The 18468-nt window shown below is 48.0% G+C and overlaps 1 protein-coding gene across 1 annotated transcript; it reads left to right on the top strand.

Moving 5' to 3' along the window:
• Positions 1–9450: 9450 nt before the first annotated feature.
• On the top strand, positions 9451–18152 carry SIGLEC15 (sialic acid binding Ig like lectin 15). The gene is made up of 5 exons (XM_052776090.1): positions 9451–9953; positions 12675–13058; positions 15224–15583; positions 16612–16642; positions 18035–18152. The coding sequence occupies exons 1-5, from the start codon at positions 9902–9904 to the stop codon at positions 18129–18131; spliced, it is 924 nt and encodes a 307-aa protein (XP_052632050.1). The 5' UTR covers positions 9451–9901; the 3' UTR covers positions 18132–18152.
• The last annotated feature ends 316 nt before the right edge of the window (positions 18153–18468 follow it).

The following is an 18468-nucleotide window of genomic DNA, read 5'->3' on the forward strand; positions in this document are numbered from 1 at the left end:
CATACCAAATGATAGATGTTGTGAACTGAAAGTTGTGCTGGGGACTGAGAGCAGAATACCAGGAACGGAACAGAAAAGGAGATCTATCCTTATCCCTGAGATGTTTGCAGATGTGCTGAAAAGCAGTGGAGGAGTGTCACAGAAATAAGTTACATCAAATGTACTTGAGAAATGGGCTTAGTTAGATCAAGACATCCAGACTTTCTCCACTGAATACCAAAAGCTTTTTTCTTTAGTACAAAAATGTTTATTGTTTTATATTTTGCCTGCAACAAAAATTCCAGAAGAAAATCTTTCCCCGGACTGATACCTCCTGGAAGGTGAAGCTGTCTCTCATCTTCAGTACAAGCAAGGCTCCAGAGCAGCAGGAGCCAAAGAAGGAATTACACAAGAGGGATGCAATCTGCATAGCTCCAGGCTAAACTCTGCTGGGATCTTGTGGAATGGTCCTTCACAGCAAGTCAAATCACCCATCAGCTCCTTTCCAGTATAGCTGAAATATCACAGCTGTAAGTATTTCACTGCCTCCCAGGGCGGCAATTCTGCAAACAAGCAGAAATCCACACGACTCGCATAAACCAGCCGAAATCCACACGACTCACGTAAACCAGCCAGGCAAAACCAGTGCCACCCTTCAAGCTAGAGCACATGGCCGGCCAAGGACTTTTGAAGCCTACGATACCAGAGGAGGAATATCAGCAAGAATGCCGTGCAGGAAAGGCACGTTGTCCTCACAACAATCCTTCTCCCAGAGGCAGCCGCTAACCCATACGTTGCAGATTTACGTAATTAAGCTAAGGAGGTAACAGAGGTCCCATTTGCGACGTGACCTATAATCACGCCAGCAAGTTTTGCACATTCATTTGTTCCATTGTCCTTTCAAAGAATGATGGCTATTTGTAAGACTTGCAGAAACCTGTGCTTTTAGATGAAGCTGCGAGCAAGCAACGAAAGAAATGCACCCAAACAGCTCTGAGTTCATGGGGTTGTTCGTGTGCTCCTCAAATACGCATAGCCAGATTTCTCCTGATCACGGGAGAGGTAACCACATTCCGGTGCTGGAGAAGACAGCTGCTTACAGACATGCCACGAAACCATCCAGGATTTCAGTTCTTCTGGGAAGCCATCCAAAAGGATTCAAAGGATAACTGAGAATCGTTTATACACTCAGAGAAAAAGGGCCAAAGCCCTGATTATTCAAAATAATCAAGCCTGACAGGCAAATGAGTGAGTGTACCTCAGAGGATGCACATGTCTCTTCTTCCTTCCCTTGCTAAATCATGGGCTTATCTTTCTACAGTATGATTACTTCTAACAAAGTAATGCCTTTTGCCTACAAGTTCTTGGCTCTGTTTCATCAACATGGGCTAGACCAAAACTTGTCTGTGTGACAACACTGGAAGAGGTTGCCCAGAGAGGTGGTAGATGCTCCATCCCTGGAAACATTCCAGGTCAGGTTGGACGGGGCTCTGAGCAACCTGATCTAGTGGAAGATGTCCCTGCTCACTGCAGGGGAGTTGGACTAGATGACATTTAAAGGTCCCTTCCAACCCAAACCATTCGATGATTCTATGACAAAGTCACCTGCAGTCTACTCCTTGGAAGCCTACCTGTAGATGGCCTTAGTCACCCAGCTCCCTAACAGAAAGAGAAACCTCCTTTCCCCTCTTACTGCTGGAAACTACAACATGGGCAATCTAGGGTCATGTATTTTTAACTCTTTAGGTACTTAAGGATATGCTGCAACAAGGCACAGCGATTTTCAAACACACCAAGGTAAGTTCACACCTAACCCAACTGATTGTAGAAACCCCAGAAAGAGTTTGCCTTCAGGGACTGCTGAGCCTCTCTAGTTAACTTAGCTAAGGTCTCTGAGGACGTCACGTGAGAAGCAGAGATTTGTGAGAAACCTGCCTGCCCCGCGTGCCAAGAAGTGCCATTAACTGCTCATTCCATTCATTATGTTCACTCCTAACCAGCATGTTCCCCTCCCCAGCTGCTTTACCCAATTCCCAGCTTTAGACTACCAGTATTTTATTTACCCTGCAGCATGACAAAATTTCATCTTGCTGATGGCCTGGCTCCATCCTACTATGCTTTAAGGCAATCTCTTTGCAAAAGGGACCATGACCAAAGGTCACAATCCATAAAGGGGGTTCAAGATTGGAGAGGAGACAAATGACTGTATAGAAATGTCCACCTCATGGAAGGGCCATCCTCTCCTCATCTCCCAGGCTCTGCTGTTCTCTGACACTGCAGCATCATCTCTGCCCAACCCCAAGTTGCATCTCTTCTTCACCCCACTTTCCCACCATGCTTCCTCAGCTTCCCTCACTTTGCCACCTCTGTGTCAAGCACCTTCCCTCCTCTGCTGCGACTTCACTTTCTAATCTTGTCTGGACAGGAACGCTGAGCTTTCAGCAAGGTCCTGCCAGCGAGGCAACAGCCACCTGCACACAGGGTTGTGAGCAGGCTGTATTAAGTGATGTAAATTGATCTATTGTTTGCTTCAACCCCGTGTGTGGTGAGAACTGATAAGAACAATGCACTCCCCATAACACTTCTCCTCCATATTATCAGCCTCCGATCTTAATCCCAGGAGTCGATGTCATAATCCATCACTGTTAATGAGTGTGAGCTCCCCTAGGTGGGGCATTATCTCAGTTGGTATCTAAAGGGCCACATGAGGTTATGGCAATAGTGCAATTGAGTAAAGGTGGAAATTGAGTAAAGGTGGAAAGTGTTGGCACTGGCTTTTGGGAACACTTCTATGTTATCAGAGACCAGAGGAAGCAAAAGTAAATGCCTTTATATGCTACAACTCACATGTCTTTTCCTGGCATTTCCATCACTGGGACCTTCCAGCCCAGCAGATCCCAGTACAAACAACACAGAAAGAGAAACTGCCAGCCTTGGGCACCTACCAACACAGACAGGCACCAGCGTTGCTTGAAGGCAGGATTGAGCGTGCTGGAGAAGTGCTGAAAACAGTTTGCCATCTACTGCCACTAAATGTTCCATTTACTACCAGAAATGTTCCCTGAGGTGAAGGTGAAGAGTAAACACACGGGCAGTAATGCTTTATCAGTATGTCCTATTCAGCCCTGTTGCCTGCATCGATCAAAATATCACACCCATTGAGCGAACTGAATGCTACATGAACAATCCCAAAGAAGATAAAACAGCGACACAATCCCATCTTCAACCTGCCTTCTGGGGAACCCCTGCCATAGAGAGCAAAAATGACTCCTTCGCCTGGCTCTTCCAAGGGCAGGTCACTCCATCAGGGCAAGGAAAGTTGCTGCCTTCATCTCATCTAACTCCTGTCCCAGCTAGAAAGGAGCCAATCTTGCACTGACAGGCTCTGCCAAGAATTCAAGGAAAGGTCTCCTCTTTCGGTAGTACCTACAGTGCCTGCCCTTCATACAGGTCACGAGCTACCTACAAAAATTATTTGCAGTGGTCCCCTTAAAGGCAAAAGTGTCTACAATGCCCTTAAAATACGCTTGCCTCTGCCTATGACTCAGCTGCAGATTTAAACTGCAACGTAGACAATCCTGGGACAATCAGGTCAAGGCTGTCAAAGAATATTGCCTCTGGACACAGTTCATCGGAAAGAGCGATCACTCAGCCTTGCCTCATTTATTACCTTAACAGCTTGGTTTCACGTCTGCAACTCACCTTTCCTCCCACGCTTGCCCAGCGTGGCTGGGCAGGGGCTGCGAGCACTGTGCCTTCCCTCACTCCCTCCGACCACACACGGTAACTCATACCTAGGTCAAATCCAAGTTTTGGAATTCAGGAGCAAATGGATGAAAACAATCTATGTTATACTAGAAGTTATATGCCAGGTCAGATTAGATTGTGCAGTGGTCTCCTCTGGCCAGTCAACCCACCCTTGAAAGCTATCGCTTTCAAACACACGTTGGGCCATATTTAAGAGCAAGCATGATGGCGAGATACCCATGCAGGATGGAAAACCTGTGGTTGACACTTACAGGTGGGTGAGCTGAGGAGCAGTCGAAGCACTTCTGGAGCTGCACAGGAGCAGAACGGAGGAGAAATTCAGCTGAAGTCTGCCAGTGAGCAAGGGGAAATGGCTGAACAGCCCAGGCCTTAATCACATTTCAGATGCATGACAGCTTGGGACAGCAAGGTTAAAATGAAAATAAATTAAAAAAAACCCAAATGACAACAACAACAACAAAAAAACCAAACCGACAACGACATCATCACGGTTACATTTTGCATTTGGATCGATGAAACACTATAGGCTATTGGACATTAGGAAGGACAAAGGACAACAGAATGGTATGTTTCTCGGAGAAGGTGCCACAATAAACTTCACTCTAGAGAGGTTGGGTACAGGACCTCAGGCAAGGAAGGCTGCGAGTAAATTCAAGAGGTAGAGAGGTATTCTCCAGAGGCACATCCTAGAAAGGTGCGTTTCTCTTCATTGCCGCAGATCTAAGTCTAAGTGCTTTTGAATCTGCTTTGAGTCTGCAAAGTGAGACAGCACAGAGGTGGTGGGGACCAGAGCTCAGACCATGCATCAGTCCCATTGCTTCACTGGCCAAGAGTGTTGTGTCAAGGGAAAGTTCAGGACCTGCTTCATATATAGTGTGGACTGATGGCTATAACCAGCCCACGCTCCTTCCCAAGCTGCAGCTCTCATCCCAGAGAAGGGCTATGAAATCTACAGCTAAAGGAGCATAAATCTCTTAAATCGCCAGCTGCGCTCATTCAGCAGGGAAAGACAGAGCACATAAATCTCTCACTTTCAGTAGGAAGGGTAGGCAGCGACTTCTTTTCTGGTGGCATTTCAAGCGCCTTTAATCAGACACGTCATTTGGATTAGGCTAAAGGAGAGGTTTAGTGTCTCTGTTTTGCCAGCTGGCTCACCCCCTTGCTCAGGCTAATCCCAGCGTCACACAGAGACCAGACCTTTAGCACTGATTTGGGTGACAGGATGACCAGGGTAGGGGAGGACAGTCAGTGGCTGGTAACCTCACGTGGGTCCGAGCAGCATTGGGTTCAGTCCTAAAACTTTCTATTGCTATTATTAAAGCAAGTCCATATATATCCCTTGTGAGCCAAAGGTCTCTTAGGGTTGCCGTTCTGAATGGCCACATCAGGCGTTTAAGGGCAAAGCAGTGATTAAATCAGGGGTATCTACACTGTTGGTTAAGCTTAGGACCAAGTTCAGTGCTGAGAAGAGACAACCCCACTCTGCAAGCCTATAGTAAACAGTTGCCTTATCCTGAGCTCTAGTGCTGCCTGGAGAAGCACCGGCATTATCACGGCCCCAGGCTCATTCTCTCAAAAGCTTTGAGCTACCTTGGTACAGGGCAAAGTTGAGTCCACCATGTCACTGCCTGTCTGCAGGTGTTCCAAACACAGTTCTTCACGGTCCTAGCTTTTGAACTAGGCTTTGAACAGGCAGCAGTAGGGACAGAAACGCACAGGTCTGGGAAATCAGACCTGGTCTTCATCTCAATACACGGACGTGACTGTAGAATTCAACAGACAACAACTTACCAGAGAGACGCTTCCTATTTCTTCTTCCATCCACGATGCTCTGCCCATAATAAGATGCAAGCTATGGTTTTCATACAGTAATTGCCCACTAGGAGAAAATTACCCGAATACGCATTTAACTTTCTTTAGCTGATGTTCACCAGAGGCAACAAGGACTCACCAGCACCCCTGTCGCTCCTCCATCAATTCGCCGCTGCAGCTTTGGTGATGGAACAGCTCAAGACCTCGCAGCGATGATACGGCCAGCAGGTGAGTTTCTCAGGTCAGGAGCATTTGTAAGGGGCTGAGCAAACACCACAGGCGAGCGACTGAACCTGTAGACTTTCAAATCGGATCAGCAGGAGCTTGACGCAGTGGTGACCATGTTCTGCAGCACCACTCAATGCCAAGAAGCAGGATCAGTGTCATCTACAATAACGGTGCCTGGCTTTGACACCCTCCATCCCTCCCACCCCTTCTACTTTCCTTCCACTGTAGGTATACCTGTTAATTTTTTTTCTCCCTCTAGCTTGGTGAGGATGAAGTGGACGCACAGGGAGGATGGGCAGCCCACAGCAGCTCCCTGAGAAGGGGAGCACGGCTCAGCTTTCTCCTGCTCAGCTGGCAGAGATCAGGCAGAGGGAAAATTCCTCTGGCCTCCCAGCTTCACCTCCCAGCTACTTCACAGACCCAATCCCTTCAGGGAAGAGTGCCAGATTTGACAAAACATAAGGCTTTTGTGTCGAACGTGTGCAGATTGGCACACTTGAAGGACTAGGGGCAGGACTTACACATGCTGCTGAAGTAATTGAAGTAGAAAACCTTGGAGCTGAAACTAAGACCCAAAGGGAGGAAGGGAGAACAACCAGCTTCACTCCAGTCCTTGAATAAGTGGGTGCATTGTCAGCACAGGTACAGCCACACAGAAAAGCTCATCGTTCAGGTCCTCAGCGACAAACCTGGGACCAGGAGGCGTGAGCTCTGCCGTGCTCATCTCCAGCTACGTGTTGCAACCTGGATGCACATCGGCCCCCCCCAGGACCAGACAGATGCACAGGTCACAGCAGTTTAACAGGGTGGTCAGTGGAGAAGCGTGCAAGGTGGCACGGAGCGGCTTCTGACAAGTCCAAAGGGCTCTGCTAATAAGTCGCTGCCTGCCAACGTACGTGGTGCAAGGGGTATCGCCGAACGGAGGGCACATCTGCTAAGAAATCATCCTGGCATGCTTCTGGGTTGCCCTGCAAGTTTTGCCAACCATGCGTCACAAAACACGGCGGGAATTTCTCAGGGAGTTAGGAGAGATGAACGTTCTACAAGAGGCTAACCTTTACGAGAAGTCAGCCACCGGGAAAAAGCTAAAAGGAGCTGGGAAACGCTGCTGGCCCTGTAAAACATTCACATTTCTTTACTTTCTCCATCAGATCACACTTTTAAATTGCAGCCTATATGGTATGGTACGTGACTCCGTACAGTGCCACTAACACATGGTTAATGCAGTCAAAGCAACACCCAGACACCATACATCTCTCTACTTTCTCGGTGCCTCATGAGGCCGTCACCTGGTTTCAGGGCAGACAGAGGAGGCAAAATCCAGGGAGGAAAGGCTGACGTTGGCTCTCGCTGAAGGCAGTTTGATTTAGTCGGTACCATCTTCCAAAGGTAACCTTCAAAACCCCAGGACTGCTACTCATAGGACCAGACGCAGCCATGAAAGCGATGGGGATGTGAGATACTCCCCTTCAGCTGCCAAAGAGCACGGCATGAACTGGCCATACCATTGGCAGGATGGGCAGATAGCTCCCTATCTTTAGCTGAAAATTTGCCACTGGCCTATATTCGATTGCTACTTACTTGTATTTACAGGTTCCTCTAGTTTTATTTACAGGTTCTTTTTATTTAAATGGGTTCATCCATTTTCTGAGTGGGAAAACCCACAAGTTTCCACTCCCCTCTTTCTCCAGATTCCATGTATTTTCATAGCACAAGAAAGCACCAGAAACTGGTGCATCTCTGGAACCAGATCTGTGATTGTTGCTTCTGTACAAGCACTGAGGGAAGATATTAGTAAAGTAACATAACAATTGCTGTCATTACCTACAGCCCTTAAAAAAAAGATTTACCAGGAAAAAAACAGTATCTGATGCATATGGAAGACCTCCTGGTTTTGGTGTTGGACCAGAAGCAGCCTCCCTTACAAAAACCTTAGATACTACTTAAGCACAGAACTAGAAAAAAAGGTCACAGATAACAGAGTCTGTGGATCATATAGCCATGGATGTTTTTGTTTACAAAATTTTTTGGCTGATTCAAATAGTTTGTAAACATTTACAGCTATACCTTTTCAACTCGGTATTTTAAACATTAAAATGCTTCATTGCAAATAGCTATCTCATGGTCTGAAAAGAAAATCAGTCCAAAGATAAAACTCAAAGGTTTCATACTTCTGCACTGACTTACCAGATATTTGTCTAGGAGACGCTGGAGCAAAACATTAGAGAGGGAGAAGTTCATACTAAGTATTAATGGCAGCTATTCTTTACATAATCATTTATGCTTCACTGTAACAACATGTTTTTGGCATGGATTTCACTTTAATCTTTTACTTCAATCCATTGAGCCCCACTGTGCCATGAGTGGTGAAACGCTTAAAGACAGTGACAACACCAAAAAGTTTACATCACAAATAGATAAAATCGAACAGTATATGGAGGAAAATGAAGAAGGTGCACAGAAAAGGCACATAACGCAGATGGGACAAGGATACAGGTCTCTTGTTCGCTGTTTCCACCACCCATACCCTCAGGTTTCTCTGCTGACAATGGCACGTATTACTCTCTACAGCTACTAAGGACAGTTTGCAAAGTAGTTACAGCACTGGGTCCTGATCCTCCTGCTCGAGGAGGACATGCATAGGGACTGAGCAGGGCTCTAAGTCATTAGTTGAAATAATACCACCCTCTGCTGAGTAGCAACAGGTCCGAGCCACCGTAAATAACAGCTAGGTACTCTCAAAGCCTCCTCCAAAAAGTCTGGGAAAACAAAAATCCCTCCCTTCACAGACACTCTAACTTTGACCAGAACAAAGAAAGGGTTCAGAAAGCAGCAAACACACTTAATACTACCAAATCTCCAAGTCCCTCTTCTAGGAGCTTTTGCACAACAAGTTAAGAAAGGAACATACATGGAGAGTTTAAGGAGAAGAGGTGAGGAGCAAAGGGGAACCCTGCTATCTCTGCTGGAAGAAGGCGCTGGCTCTTGGCGCAGCAAAAGCGGCAACATCTTCTAATATTGGGTCTGGGAGGCCTCCAGCGGCTGCACACCCACATTCCAGCGGGAATCGCGTGGGTGCTGCTGTCCCCATCCCCAAAGAGGAGAGAGGCAGCGGGACCCTACAGCAAGCATAGCTGCCGAAATGGGAAGAGGGAGTCGGACATCAGCCCTCCCTCCGGTCTGAAGCAAAAGCAGCGAACCTCAAGCTAAGCCCCAGCGGGGAATACACGCACCAAGGTTAAACTTAACAATGTCACGGGATCACCGTGTGGGAGACGACGTGGAGGGGAGCACGGTCAGCTCTCCACAAGCCCTGAGCTCCGCAGATTAGCAAACTGCACAGAAAGTTTGCTAAAGCTAAACCCAGAGGGAAAGAACGAGCGTTTGCGCAAGGATTCTGGGCAAAAGCTGGAGCTCAGCTGATGTCAAACGCAGGTTAACAACAAGGAGGAGAACAACTCGCGACTCATCAGGGTCACGGGAGTCCGGACAGAGCAGGGCACCAGCGGACACCGGAGCACTCTTCCACCGCTGAACCTTGGCACAAGTGCTCAGATTATTTCCAAAGAGGAGAGGTTTGGTTTGGGTTTTTGGTTTTTTTGTTTTGGTTTTTTTTTTTTTTTTTTTACACCTAGGGATGACAACAACCAGGGAGCATAAGGGGTAAAAGCACAGTCGGCTTGCAGGCTCCAGGTTCAGGAGAAAGAACTGCCTCAAGCCAGGAGAGCAAGGGTCTTGTTTACCACCTCCTTAAGCAGATTGTAAGAAATTCCTCCAGACTGGTGAGTTGGTAGCACTTGAAAGCCGTCCCCTCTTGCCCCATCACACGCACGGAGTGGGTGTTTGCAGCCTCAATCTGCAGTCCCCTTCCTTTAGCTGGAAAATGGTAATACTCCGATTCCCTCTGGTGTATTTTTCACATGACTGACCACAAAACTATTAATATCTGAATCCAGAGCTGGTTCAGCTTGACAGCTCATTCCCTCCAGGGAGAGGAAAACCACAACTTCTTCCAACCCTGGAAAAATGTTTTGTGACTGCAAGACCAGCAGCTCAGATGCAATAGAGACGGTTCTGGTTTGCTGATACACCTCAGTGGAGAACGTCAACCAGCATGAGAGAGTTTGGCTTGTTTCTTCTGTGCCTCCTTCGCATCTCCAGGAAGGGTGAGTTCTGAGCTTGCTACGAATCCCTGTCTGATCAGGGCTTTTCTTTGTGCTCTAGTCAAAGTACCCTGGGAATTGCCTGGTACAATAAATTCTCCAAGAATTGCACCATCCCTTGCATTGCTTAAAAGGATCCTGAAATTCCAGGTGCATGTGAGAATACTGGAATAACTCAAAGGCTGGACTCTGCAGTTGTCAGAGAGGTCTTTGGTTGGGTTTGGAAGGTTTTTTTTTGCTTTTTTAACTTGTGTAAGGAGTTCATCTAACTTTTCCTGTGCGTTTTCAGTTGGATGCAGCATTTCCATCACCACCCAGAAATGCTATTTCACATTCCTAGGAGTTATTACGCAACAAACACAATTTGCTCCAGTTCCACTGAGCACTTAAACTCACGTTTATCTTCAAGTATGCACTTAAGTTCCATTAAACTCAATGGGATTTGCTTAGACATACTGTCAAACTGTTTGCTAGAGCAAGGCTAGTGTCTGTGGTGGTCTCCAGCTCTCGATCTTGTTGTCTTCATGATCTTTCCATTGACAACTAACAGGTCCACTGACCTGACAACTGCTTTTGGGAGTTACCTCGTGTAAGGCGTGTAGGCTATTTACCTATGACCTTCCCTGTTTCTTGTGAAAGCTTTAATTCCAGGAACAAATGGAAGCTGGATATTAGCAGGAGGAAGCCACGGAAGACCTACCATGCTGAAGCTTTAAGGTTAAATTATAGACAAGATGCTGACAACTCCCTCCACTCATAACCTAGGCAAACTGTGTTTCCATAGAAATGGGTGGAGCTGGTAACATTAGAAGCACTTATTTTTAACATTATTTCTCATGTGGAGGGCAAGGGGATGTTTATGTGCTAAAAAGAATGTTATTTGCTTAAGATTAGGAAAAAAAAATGCAAACCAAAGAGGTGGCAGAGAAAAGCAAATCACGTGCTCAAAAGCACATGATCTGCAGTTCTCCAAAAGTAAGGGTCACAGTGACATGCCGTAAAATAACCAAAATAACATGAAATAAACTAGAAAGCAATAGCATTTTCTGTTTTCACTGCCAGGTCCTTGTGCTCAAAGTCCATGAGCTTCCTAGAGGTCCTGTGGCCGCGTAGCCTTGTATATTAGATTAGCTAGGCTGCAAAAGGTATTCGTATCATTATAATGAATGACAAGGCAGCCCGACTTCAAATCTCAGTAATCAAAATACGGGCTTGGCACTGACTCCAGATAAATAACTTAATGGCAGAGAACCGGTCCTAGGTTGGCCTTTGTCCATTGTGCAGCGCACAATAGATTAATACAAGCTGCACCGCCACTGAGGTATCTGTCAAATATTATGGAGAACAGATATATGAACAAGCAACAAATCTTATCTTAGAGCTTACACGAGTAACCCAACAGCTGAATACCTGCAGACCAGAGTGAAGCCAGCTAGACCAGGGATGGATGGCAGTTACTTACAGGATGCCTTTACATTTTTTGCAGTTATTCTCAGCTATTGAGGGGAAAGCGCTGATTTAATGAAGCCATCAAGTGAGTTTCATAAGACAGGAACATAGCCACAGACATTCCTGAAGCCACAATCTGCTGCTACAGCTGTTGCAATTAGCAAGACAGTGGATAGATACACATAGCTATATGGAAAGCATTGCTTAACAGGTGCTGTTTGTTGATGCTGTTGGTTCCTGGGGAAGAGGAACGGATGAGACATTGAGTTTTCCCTATATATTTCAAAGGTAGGGAGCGTCCATTCAGGTGAAGGCTGTTTTCATCACTGCACAAAAATGATCAGACTGGCTCTGGTGGCAGCGAGGTTCAGCTCCCCAGACTGCACTAGGATTTACTGTGACCTAATTTGGCCAAGACAGCAAAATCCCAACCAATGTTTGTGACATCTCAGCTGGAAAACTCAGGATTTCCCTTGCCGGGATGCCAGGACAATGCCTGTCTGGGAAGATCCTGGCAGCTCGAGTCTGTGCAGTGATGCTCTGCTAACAGGGAGATGCTTTCTGTACTGCCAAGTCTTGTCCTACGGCAAGAGCTGATACAGAGAACTTGCCTTTTCTCACCAGCCTGTGTAAAATGATCTTAAAGTCTTTGCTCAGATCCTGTCACAGCTTAGGAGTAAGATGCTACTTTGCGATGATCGTAGCACTGATCATTAGAAACCTCAGCTGTTACTCCCTTCCCCAGGGGTAATGCAACCAAGTGATCAGTGTAACAAATACTACAACGTCGGAGTGCGTGTGTGCATGCACTCAAACGCAGGGCTGCTACGCTTCCTGCACTTCAGTGCCTAAAGCCACCAGATTTCTCAATACATGTAAAACTTCTATTTTTAGCTTTTTTTTTTTTTTAAAAAGAAAAAACTAAGCTGTCCCTCCAAGCACATAAATGTCCGTTAACTGCAAAAGACTGTTACGCAACTTAAGGAGCTATTGTTCACTCGACAAACAAGAAGCCTGCTTAGGAATTCAATCACTTTCAACATGAGCTAGTCAGTCCCCGGAGCTCTGCTGCAGACCGGTACCAAATCCAGCCACAGTAACTGGGCTGCGCAATCATCTGCAAGTCCTCAGCAAGAACATCAAGCAGCACAGGGCCCACCACGAGAACGCAGAATCTGTTTTCTGACCAACAACAGAGCAGATGCAGGAAGGATGCCCAATTTCCCTCTTAAACACTCCGGATAACTCAGTGTCGATATCTCTTTTTGCTTCTAGGTGTGCAGTCCAACGGCTGGTCTGTTCATGTTCCATCTGACGTTACTGGTGAGCTTGGGAAGATGGTTATCCTGCCCTGTACTTTCACGCACCCCTACAAAACATTTGACCGGACCCTCACTGCCATTTGGAGGATCAAGGAACCTTACAATGGCACGATAGTTTTCAAGTGCATCAGCCAGAGCACCAGCGAGCTCTGTAAGACTGCCATCAGCTACAAAAACAAATACAAACTGCTTGGCAACCCCCGGCACAAGGACCTTTCCATCAGGATTGACAATCTGACCTGGAGCGACAGCGAGAGATACTTCTGTCGGGTGGAGTTGTCCGGAGATATCCACGACAAGTATGAGAGCAGGAATGGGATAAAGCTGCACTTGATTGGTAAGAGGGCGTGAGAGCCAAAGCCACCCCGTAGGGAAGCGAGAGCCACAAGAGGTGGAAATTGATGAGATGGTAGCAGAAGTTGACCTGAAATGGTCTTCCAAAGGGTTGGCTTTTCCAGCTCCGTGGATAGTTTATAACATTTGGGCAGGGAATAATCATTGCCTTCCGCAGCCTTCCAGTACGAGGCGATGAGCGCAACGCAGAGAAGGGAAGAGGAACAAAACTGGTAAGGAAAAAGCAAGGCTCTGGCTGCTGGGGTAAGAGCCAGCCAAGTCCTGGGCATCCCACTTTGTCCCTGCAGCACAGGATCTGTGCAGGCAGCAGAGAGGCAAGCTGGGGTCAGCAGCCGATGGCGTAGGGTTAAAGGCATCCTCTTCATCAGAATCTAAAGAGGAGAGCCTGGGCGCTGAGCACGTGTTAGCAAATACAAGCACAAGAAGGGGGATTGGAAAGACAAGATACCTGGCACCCACACGCCACAGGTCCAAAAATCCTCTGCAGCAGGAAACATTAAGTACAAACAGCCTGAAAAACCAGCTCATAACAAACGTCAAATGCTAATCCCGTGTCCCAGGGCGCGCTCGCAGATCAAGGGAGTGCTGAGACCCGGGAACAGCATCAGACCTTACCCGTGAGTGCAAAGCTGCCACAAGTTGGATGATTTTGCTTGCAAAGTGAAACTGCCTTACGCCTGCTGTGCACTGTGGGCGTCCAGATAGGACCAGAGGATGAGTTCGGTTACTTCTTGGGAAGTTCTGCGTAAAGGCTCTCCTTCACTGGGAGCAGCTCCTAAACACCCACACACACAGCATGACCAGGGCAGGACGGCAGCAAGATCCGTCTCTCAGGGGCTGCCTGGATTTTAACACCAGAGGAATGATAAATTGCACAGATAATGGTTTGGGGAATGGACCCTGATAGTATGAATGGGAGGGGTTAAATAATGCTTAAAAGGTTATTTTTGAAACACCAAACCACACAGACACATGACACACGACTAACACAGCTAGCTTTCTTATGGATCAGTCCTCCAGCCTCAAACTCCTCCTGCATTACATAGACAAGGGGGAAGACGTGCTGTAGGTGGTTGAAAGCTATATATTTGTTGTCTAGTCTGACCAAAAATTAAATCAATATTGAACTCCTGCTTTTCCTCCGCGAGGACACTCATTTAGTTCCCTTCAGTTTTCACAGTGCCTTTAGGAACCAAATGCATTAAATGGGTCAACAGGCCCAAGAGGGGAGGATCGATGGGTAACACGAGCTTGGTCGTATCACCTACGCCTCCTTAGCAGACTAAACCAAAGATGACATGTTCAACAGCGCATGTCTTAACATTCTGCATCCCCAAAATGATCTTTACCACTGTTCATGCAGTCACACAATCCCATATGCTACAAATCCAGGACACAAAATTAGTGGCCCTACCTTGGTATTGGTGTACTACGCCAAAGCAACCAGGAACCTACACCAGTTGTTGGGTGGTCGCTACAGGGTTGGAGAAATACATCAAAAATAGGTTGTAGCAAGGAGCGTAAATGTTTCCTGACAATAATTTGCCAAATCTGGCAAGTCTCAGGCACCAAGCAAAGGGCTCGCACAAACGGATCCAGCCATGGGTGCTCTGGAGGTCAGAGACCAAAGGAACAGCCATGAGACACTTGCAGGAGAGGACCGTGGTTGCCTTGTCCCCGACCACGTGCAAATGCAGCCGGTCCGAAAAGGTCACCAGCTGCACCCTGTGCCTATGTCATGCACAGCAGTGGGCTGCGATTCACGGTGCAACTGCAGAAAGCAGCCCTTCTTCATGGACGATTTACAGCACAGTGCCTCTGCCTTCTGCCACCGTGGAAGGTCACAACAGTTGAAGTTGACCGAAGTTCAGAAAAATGGCATTACAGGGATAAAACACAAATAGAGTACACATCCTTGCACCCAGGCTTTGCTGGGTGAATCCTTTTGTTCCTCTATCCAACAGAGGCAGGGTGGGGAAATCTAGGGAAAGAAAGTGCCGAGAAAAAAAACGAGGAAGGGGAGGTTTGATCCCAACATTACCCTGATATAGCACACCGGGGGTGCACCAAGACTTCCTTCCAGGTGTTTTGCGTTAGACCTGCCTTTGAAACCTGACCGCTTTCCCTCCCCTGTTGCTATTTCTGCAGCTGCCCCCAGGATCATTAACATCACCGTCAGCTCCAACGGGGATCGTACCTTCCAGGCACGCTGCACTGCCGAGGGGGAACCAGCGCCCGCTCTGACCTGGACCGGACCACCCTACAGCAACATCACCTCCATCACCAGCACGAACCATCGCGTCACTAAGGAGCTCCGGTACCTGACCCACGACGGAAAATATACCTGTACCGCTGTCAACACCCATGGGAGAGCAGAAGGGGCTGTGTACTTCTATAAATTCAAAGCATCCAACAGCTCCTTCTTCCTGATCCTGATCTTTGTGCCGCTCGGAATTAAAGTGCTTATTTTACTGGTGATACTGAGCTCCACCGTTTTCTCGAGAGGAGGTACGTATTGCTGTTTCCCTCGGTAGTCTTCCTCCATCAGACTGGTAACCAGATGGGAGATAAAGTCAGGCAGGAGGGGTTGGGTTTGTTTGGGTTTGGGTTTTTTTAAATGATTTCATGATTTTCCACCCTAGAAGGACATTTCTAATGGGAAATCTAAGAACAAGTAAGAGGGACCTCCTGGCCGGCTGAGTCGCAGCCTGCGGACAGGAGGTCTCCTTTGGGAAGGGATCTTTGAAGAGACAGAGGGAGCAGGAGTTTCCCTACCTGAGGAGAAAGGTTAATAAACTAACAGATGGGCAATTAGCAGAGAACCCACTGCCTACGCAACCAGATTTTTAATTTTTTTTTTCTTGAAGCAGACTAATTACTACCTCTTCCCCTGTAGCCCACGGGCAGGATTTACCTTCGCTGCATCCCACACAACAGTTTAATCTCCTGGGGTGGGCATCGTCATTTTACAAACCGCCCCTCGTGGTCTCCTGGGCCTCGCTACCCAGGTGCTCCCCGTCGTTAGTGAAATCCCACCTCCCAACCGCACCAAGGCCATGAGAGCAGGGAAAGCCCAGCTCGTAGGAGACAAAAATCAGCTCACGGGCTGAGGGATGAGACCTCCCAAGAAGCCCGGAGACCACTGGCCCCCCTGTGCCCACCACCCCTGCCATGGGATGGCGTGGGCAGGAGGGGACCAGGAGGGATCCGGGGTTCTGCCTCTCAGGCTGGACAAACCGTCACATCACCGCAACTCGATCTGTAGGCACAGTCTGACGTCAACACCTTGCGAAAGCCACCGCTTGTCTCAAAACCGTAGAAGCATCGAGACCAACCAGAAACGCTTTGCTCCTTGTATTCCAGTGCCTAATTCCCACTCCCACGAGGGCCACACGCCTGACAGAAGGTCTTCTCCCCAGTCGCTGGAGTGTCACAACCACACTCCAGTGCAGCTCCCCGACAGCTCGAGGTCAGTCCTGGCTGCCCACCTTGCTCTGACCCCATTGCTAACCCACGTCTACCTTCTCACTTCACAGGTCCCTCCTCCGCTCCATCCAGCCTGGCCCGGTAAGGATGTCTTGCCTTCTACTCAACGTTATCAGCAAGAGGGTAGAGATGGCTAAGGAGAGAAACGCAACGTGTCCTTGGTCTTGGCAACAACCTCCTGGCCTGAGAGCAGGCTCCTGGGACAAGGACAGGGTTGGGGTGATGGCCAGGCGAGCCGGTGTGAGGGACCAAGGCTTGGGCACTGCTGGGAGGAGGCTCTGGTTTGGGTACAGCTGAGAAGAGACCCCACTGGTGTGAGGACAAGGGAGAGCAGGTTGGAGAGACCACGGCACGCGGATGCTGCGGCAGCAAAGGGCTAGCAGAAGTTTAGGTGGGCCATTGGCCCAGAGCGTGGTAGGAAGCCACGTTAAGCTAGCAAGAGAACCACCCACCCGAGGGAACAGACTGGGACGGGGTCTGTGCCAGGCTGAGGAATGACGAACGAGAGAGGGGGGGGAAACTGTGCGACAGAAACCTTCCCCTCCCTCTGCACCCCAGTCTCTAATGGGGGGAAAAAAAAAAAAAAAAGGGTCCACGCCAAAGCTGATGAGATCTGTCAAGTATGGAAGAGGTAGGGAGATGCAAAACGGCCCACCTCAGAGTCAGCTCAGGTGGGGCAGGGCCCAATTCTTTGGCTGGCATCCACCCCACGCTCCCACGGTACCCTTGGCATTTCCCACTACCCAGCACAACGCCATCCTTGGACACTCCCGACAGCTGTGGTGGCCAAGCCAGGAAGGGATGGGGGAAAAAAAAACCCAAAAAACAACAAACTAAAATGCAAAAACAACCCTTAGGCTAAACCTAAAGAAGCTGTATCTGAGGTCAGCATAATTACATCAGCCTGGGGCCGCTCCCTTCCAACCCGAGTTATCCCTATGTGATGTCTCCTTCCCTCCCCTTACCCAAGAAAGACGGGCATTTCAGCAGGACAGTCAAGCGTACAGCATCAGGACACAGCGAAAGGGGCAACAGGGAATTTAATCCTACAGTTAAATTTGTAATAATTATTTTCAAAAGCATCATTTTGCTGCTTTAACAGTGTCTAAACCATACTGCACCCTTGATTACATTTGTATAGATACATACATAGATGAAAGCTTAAAAACCAAGCTCCTCCACGCTCTGCAAGAGCAGATCCTCTCAGGAGAAGTTTGTCGCAACCTCCTGAGGCTCTGAGCAGCAGAACAGTTAATGCTAACGGTGTAGGAGATCATTCTGGATGCTTTAAGATGTAAAACGTTAGATGCAACTCAAACACTTCAAAACTACCTGCTGCAGAAGGGAGGACCCGTATCAGACAGTATTGCAGACACTTAACTCCGACTCTCCTTAACTACTAGCTAAAGCCACTTATAAAGTCTAGAGCAACCAGAAATGTGTCTTCACCTTATTCACTTCTTCCACTGCCAGGCCACAGCCACAAGACTCCACCTACGAGAATTTTGACCGCAGACACGGCAGCGGCCAGACTTTGCCGACAGAAAGAACAGCATCCAGACGCAGCTGAGGACCTGGGCCGTCTCATCCGCACCCGCTTGCACAGTTCGAATTCCTGTCTGCTCTCTACAAGGGTGCCTTTTCCCAGCGAACATAAGACTGACGTTGACTGATGCGCAGAAGGTCAAACAGGCCTTGCACGTGCGTGACTTCCATCCCCGCTGCTGCTTACAAGCAAGGGAAGCCCTTAAAGGGAAAACAGAAGAAAGAAAAGAGAAAACAAAGAGGGATGGAGCTGGAAGAGCAGAAGAGGATCTACATAGGATGTCAGTTCTAACCAACCTGTGTGTTTCTAGCCCTTATCAGATAGTGTTTAGCAAGCAGAGAACGGTCCACCATTTTCTCAC

This window comes from Harpia harpyja, chromosome Z (assembly GCF_026419915.1).
Source record: "Harpia harpyja isolate bHarHar1 chromosome Z, bHarHar1 primary haplotype, whole genome shotgun sequence".
Classification (NCBI taxonomy): Eukaryota; Metazoa; Chordata; class Aves; order Accipitriformes; family Accipitridae; genus Harpia; species Harpia harpyja.

What these genes read in the sequence shown, in the direction of transcription:
- SIGLEC15 (XM_052776090.1), top strand. Translation starts at nt 9,902, where the DNA reads ATGAGAGAGTTTGGCTTGTTTCTTCTGTGCCTCCTTCGCATCTCCAGG. An exon ending in CCTTCGCATCTCCAGGAAGG is followed by an intron (nt 9,954 to 12,674) that starts GTGAGTTCTGAG and finishes TTTTGCTTCTAG; the next exon opens with GTGTGCAGTCCAACGGCTGG. An exon ending in GCTCCATCCAGCCTGGCCCG is followed by an intron (nt 16,643 to 18,034) that starts GTAAGGATGTCT and finishes TTCCACTGCCAG; the next exon opens with GCCACAGCCACAAGACTCCA.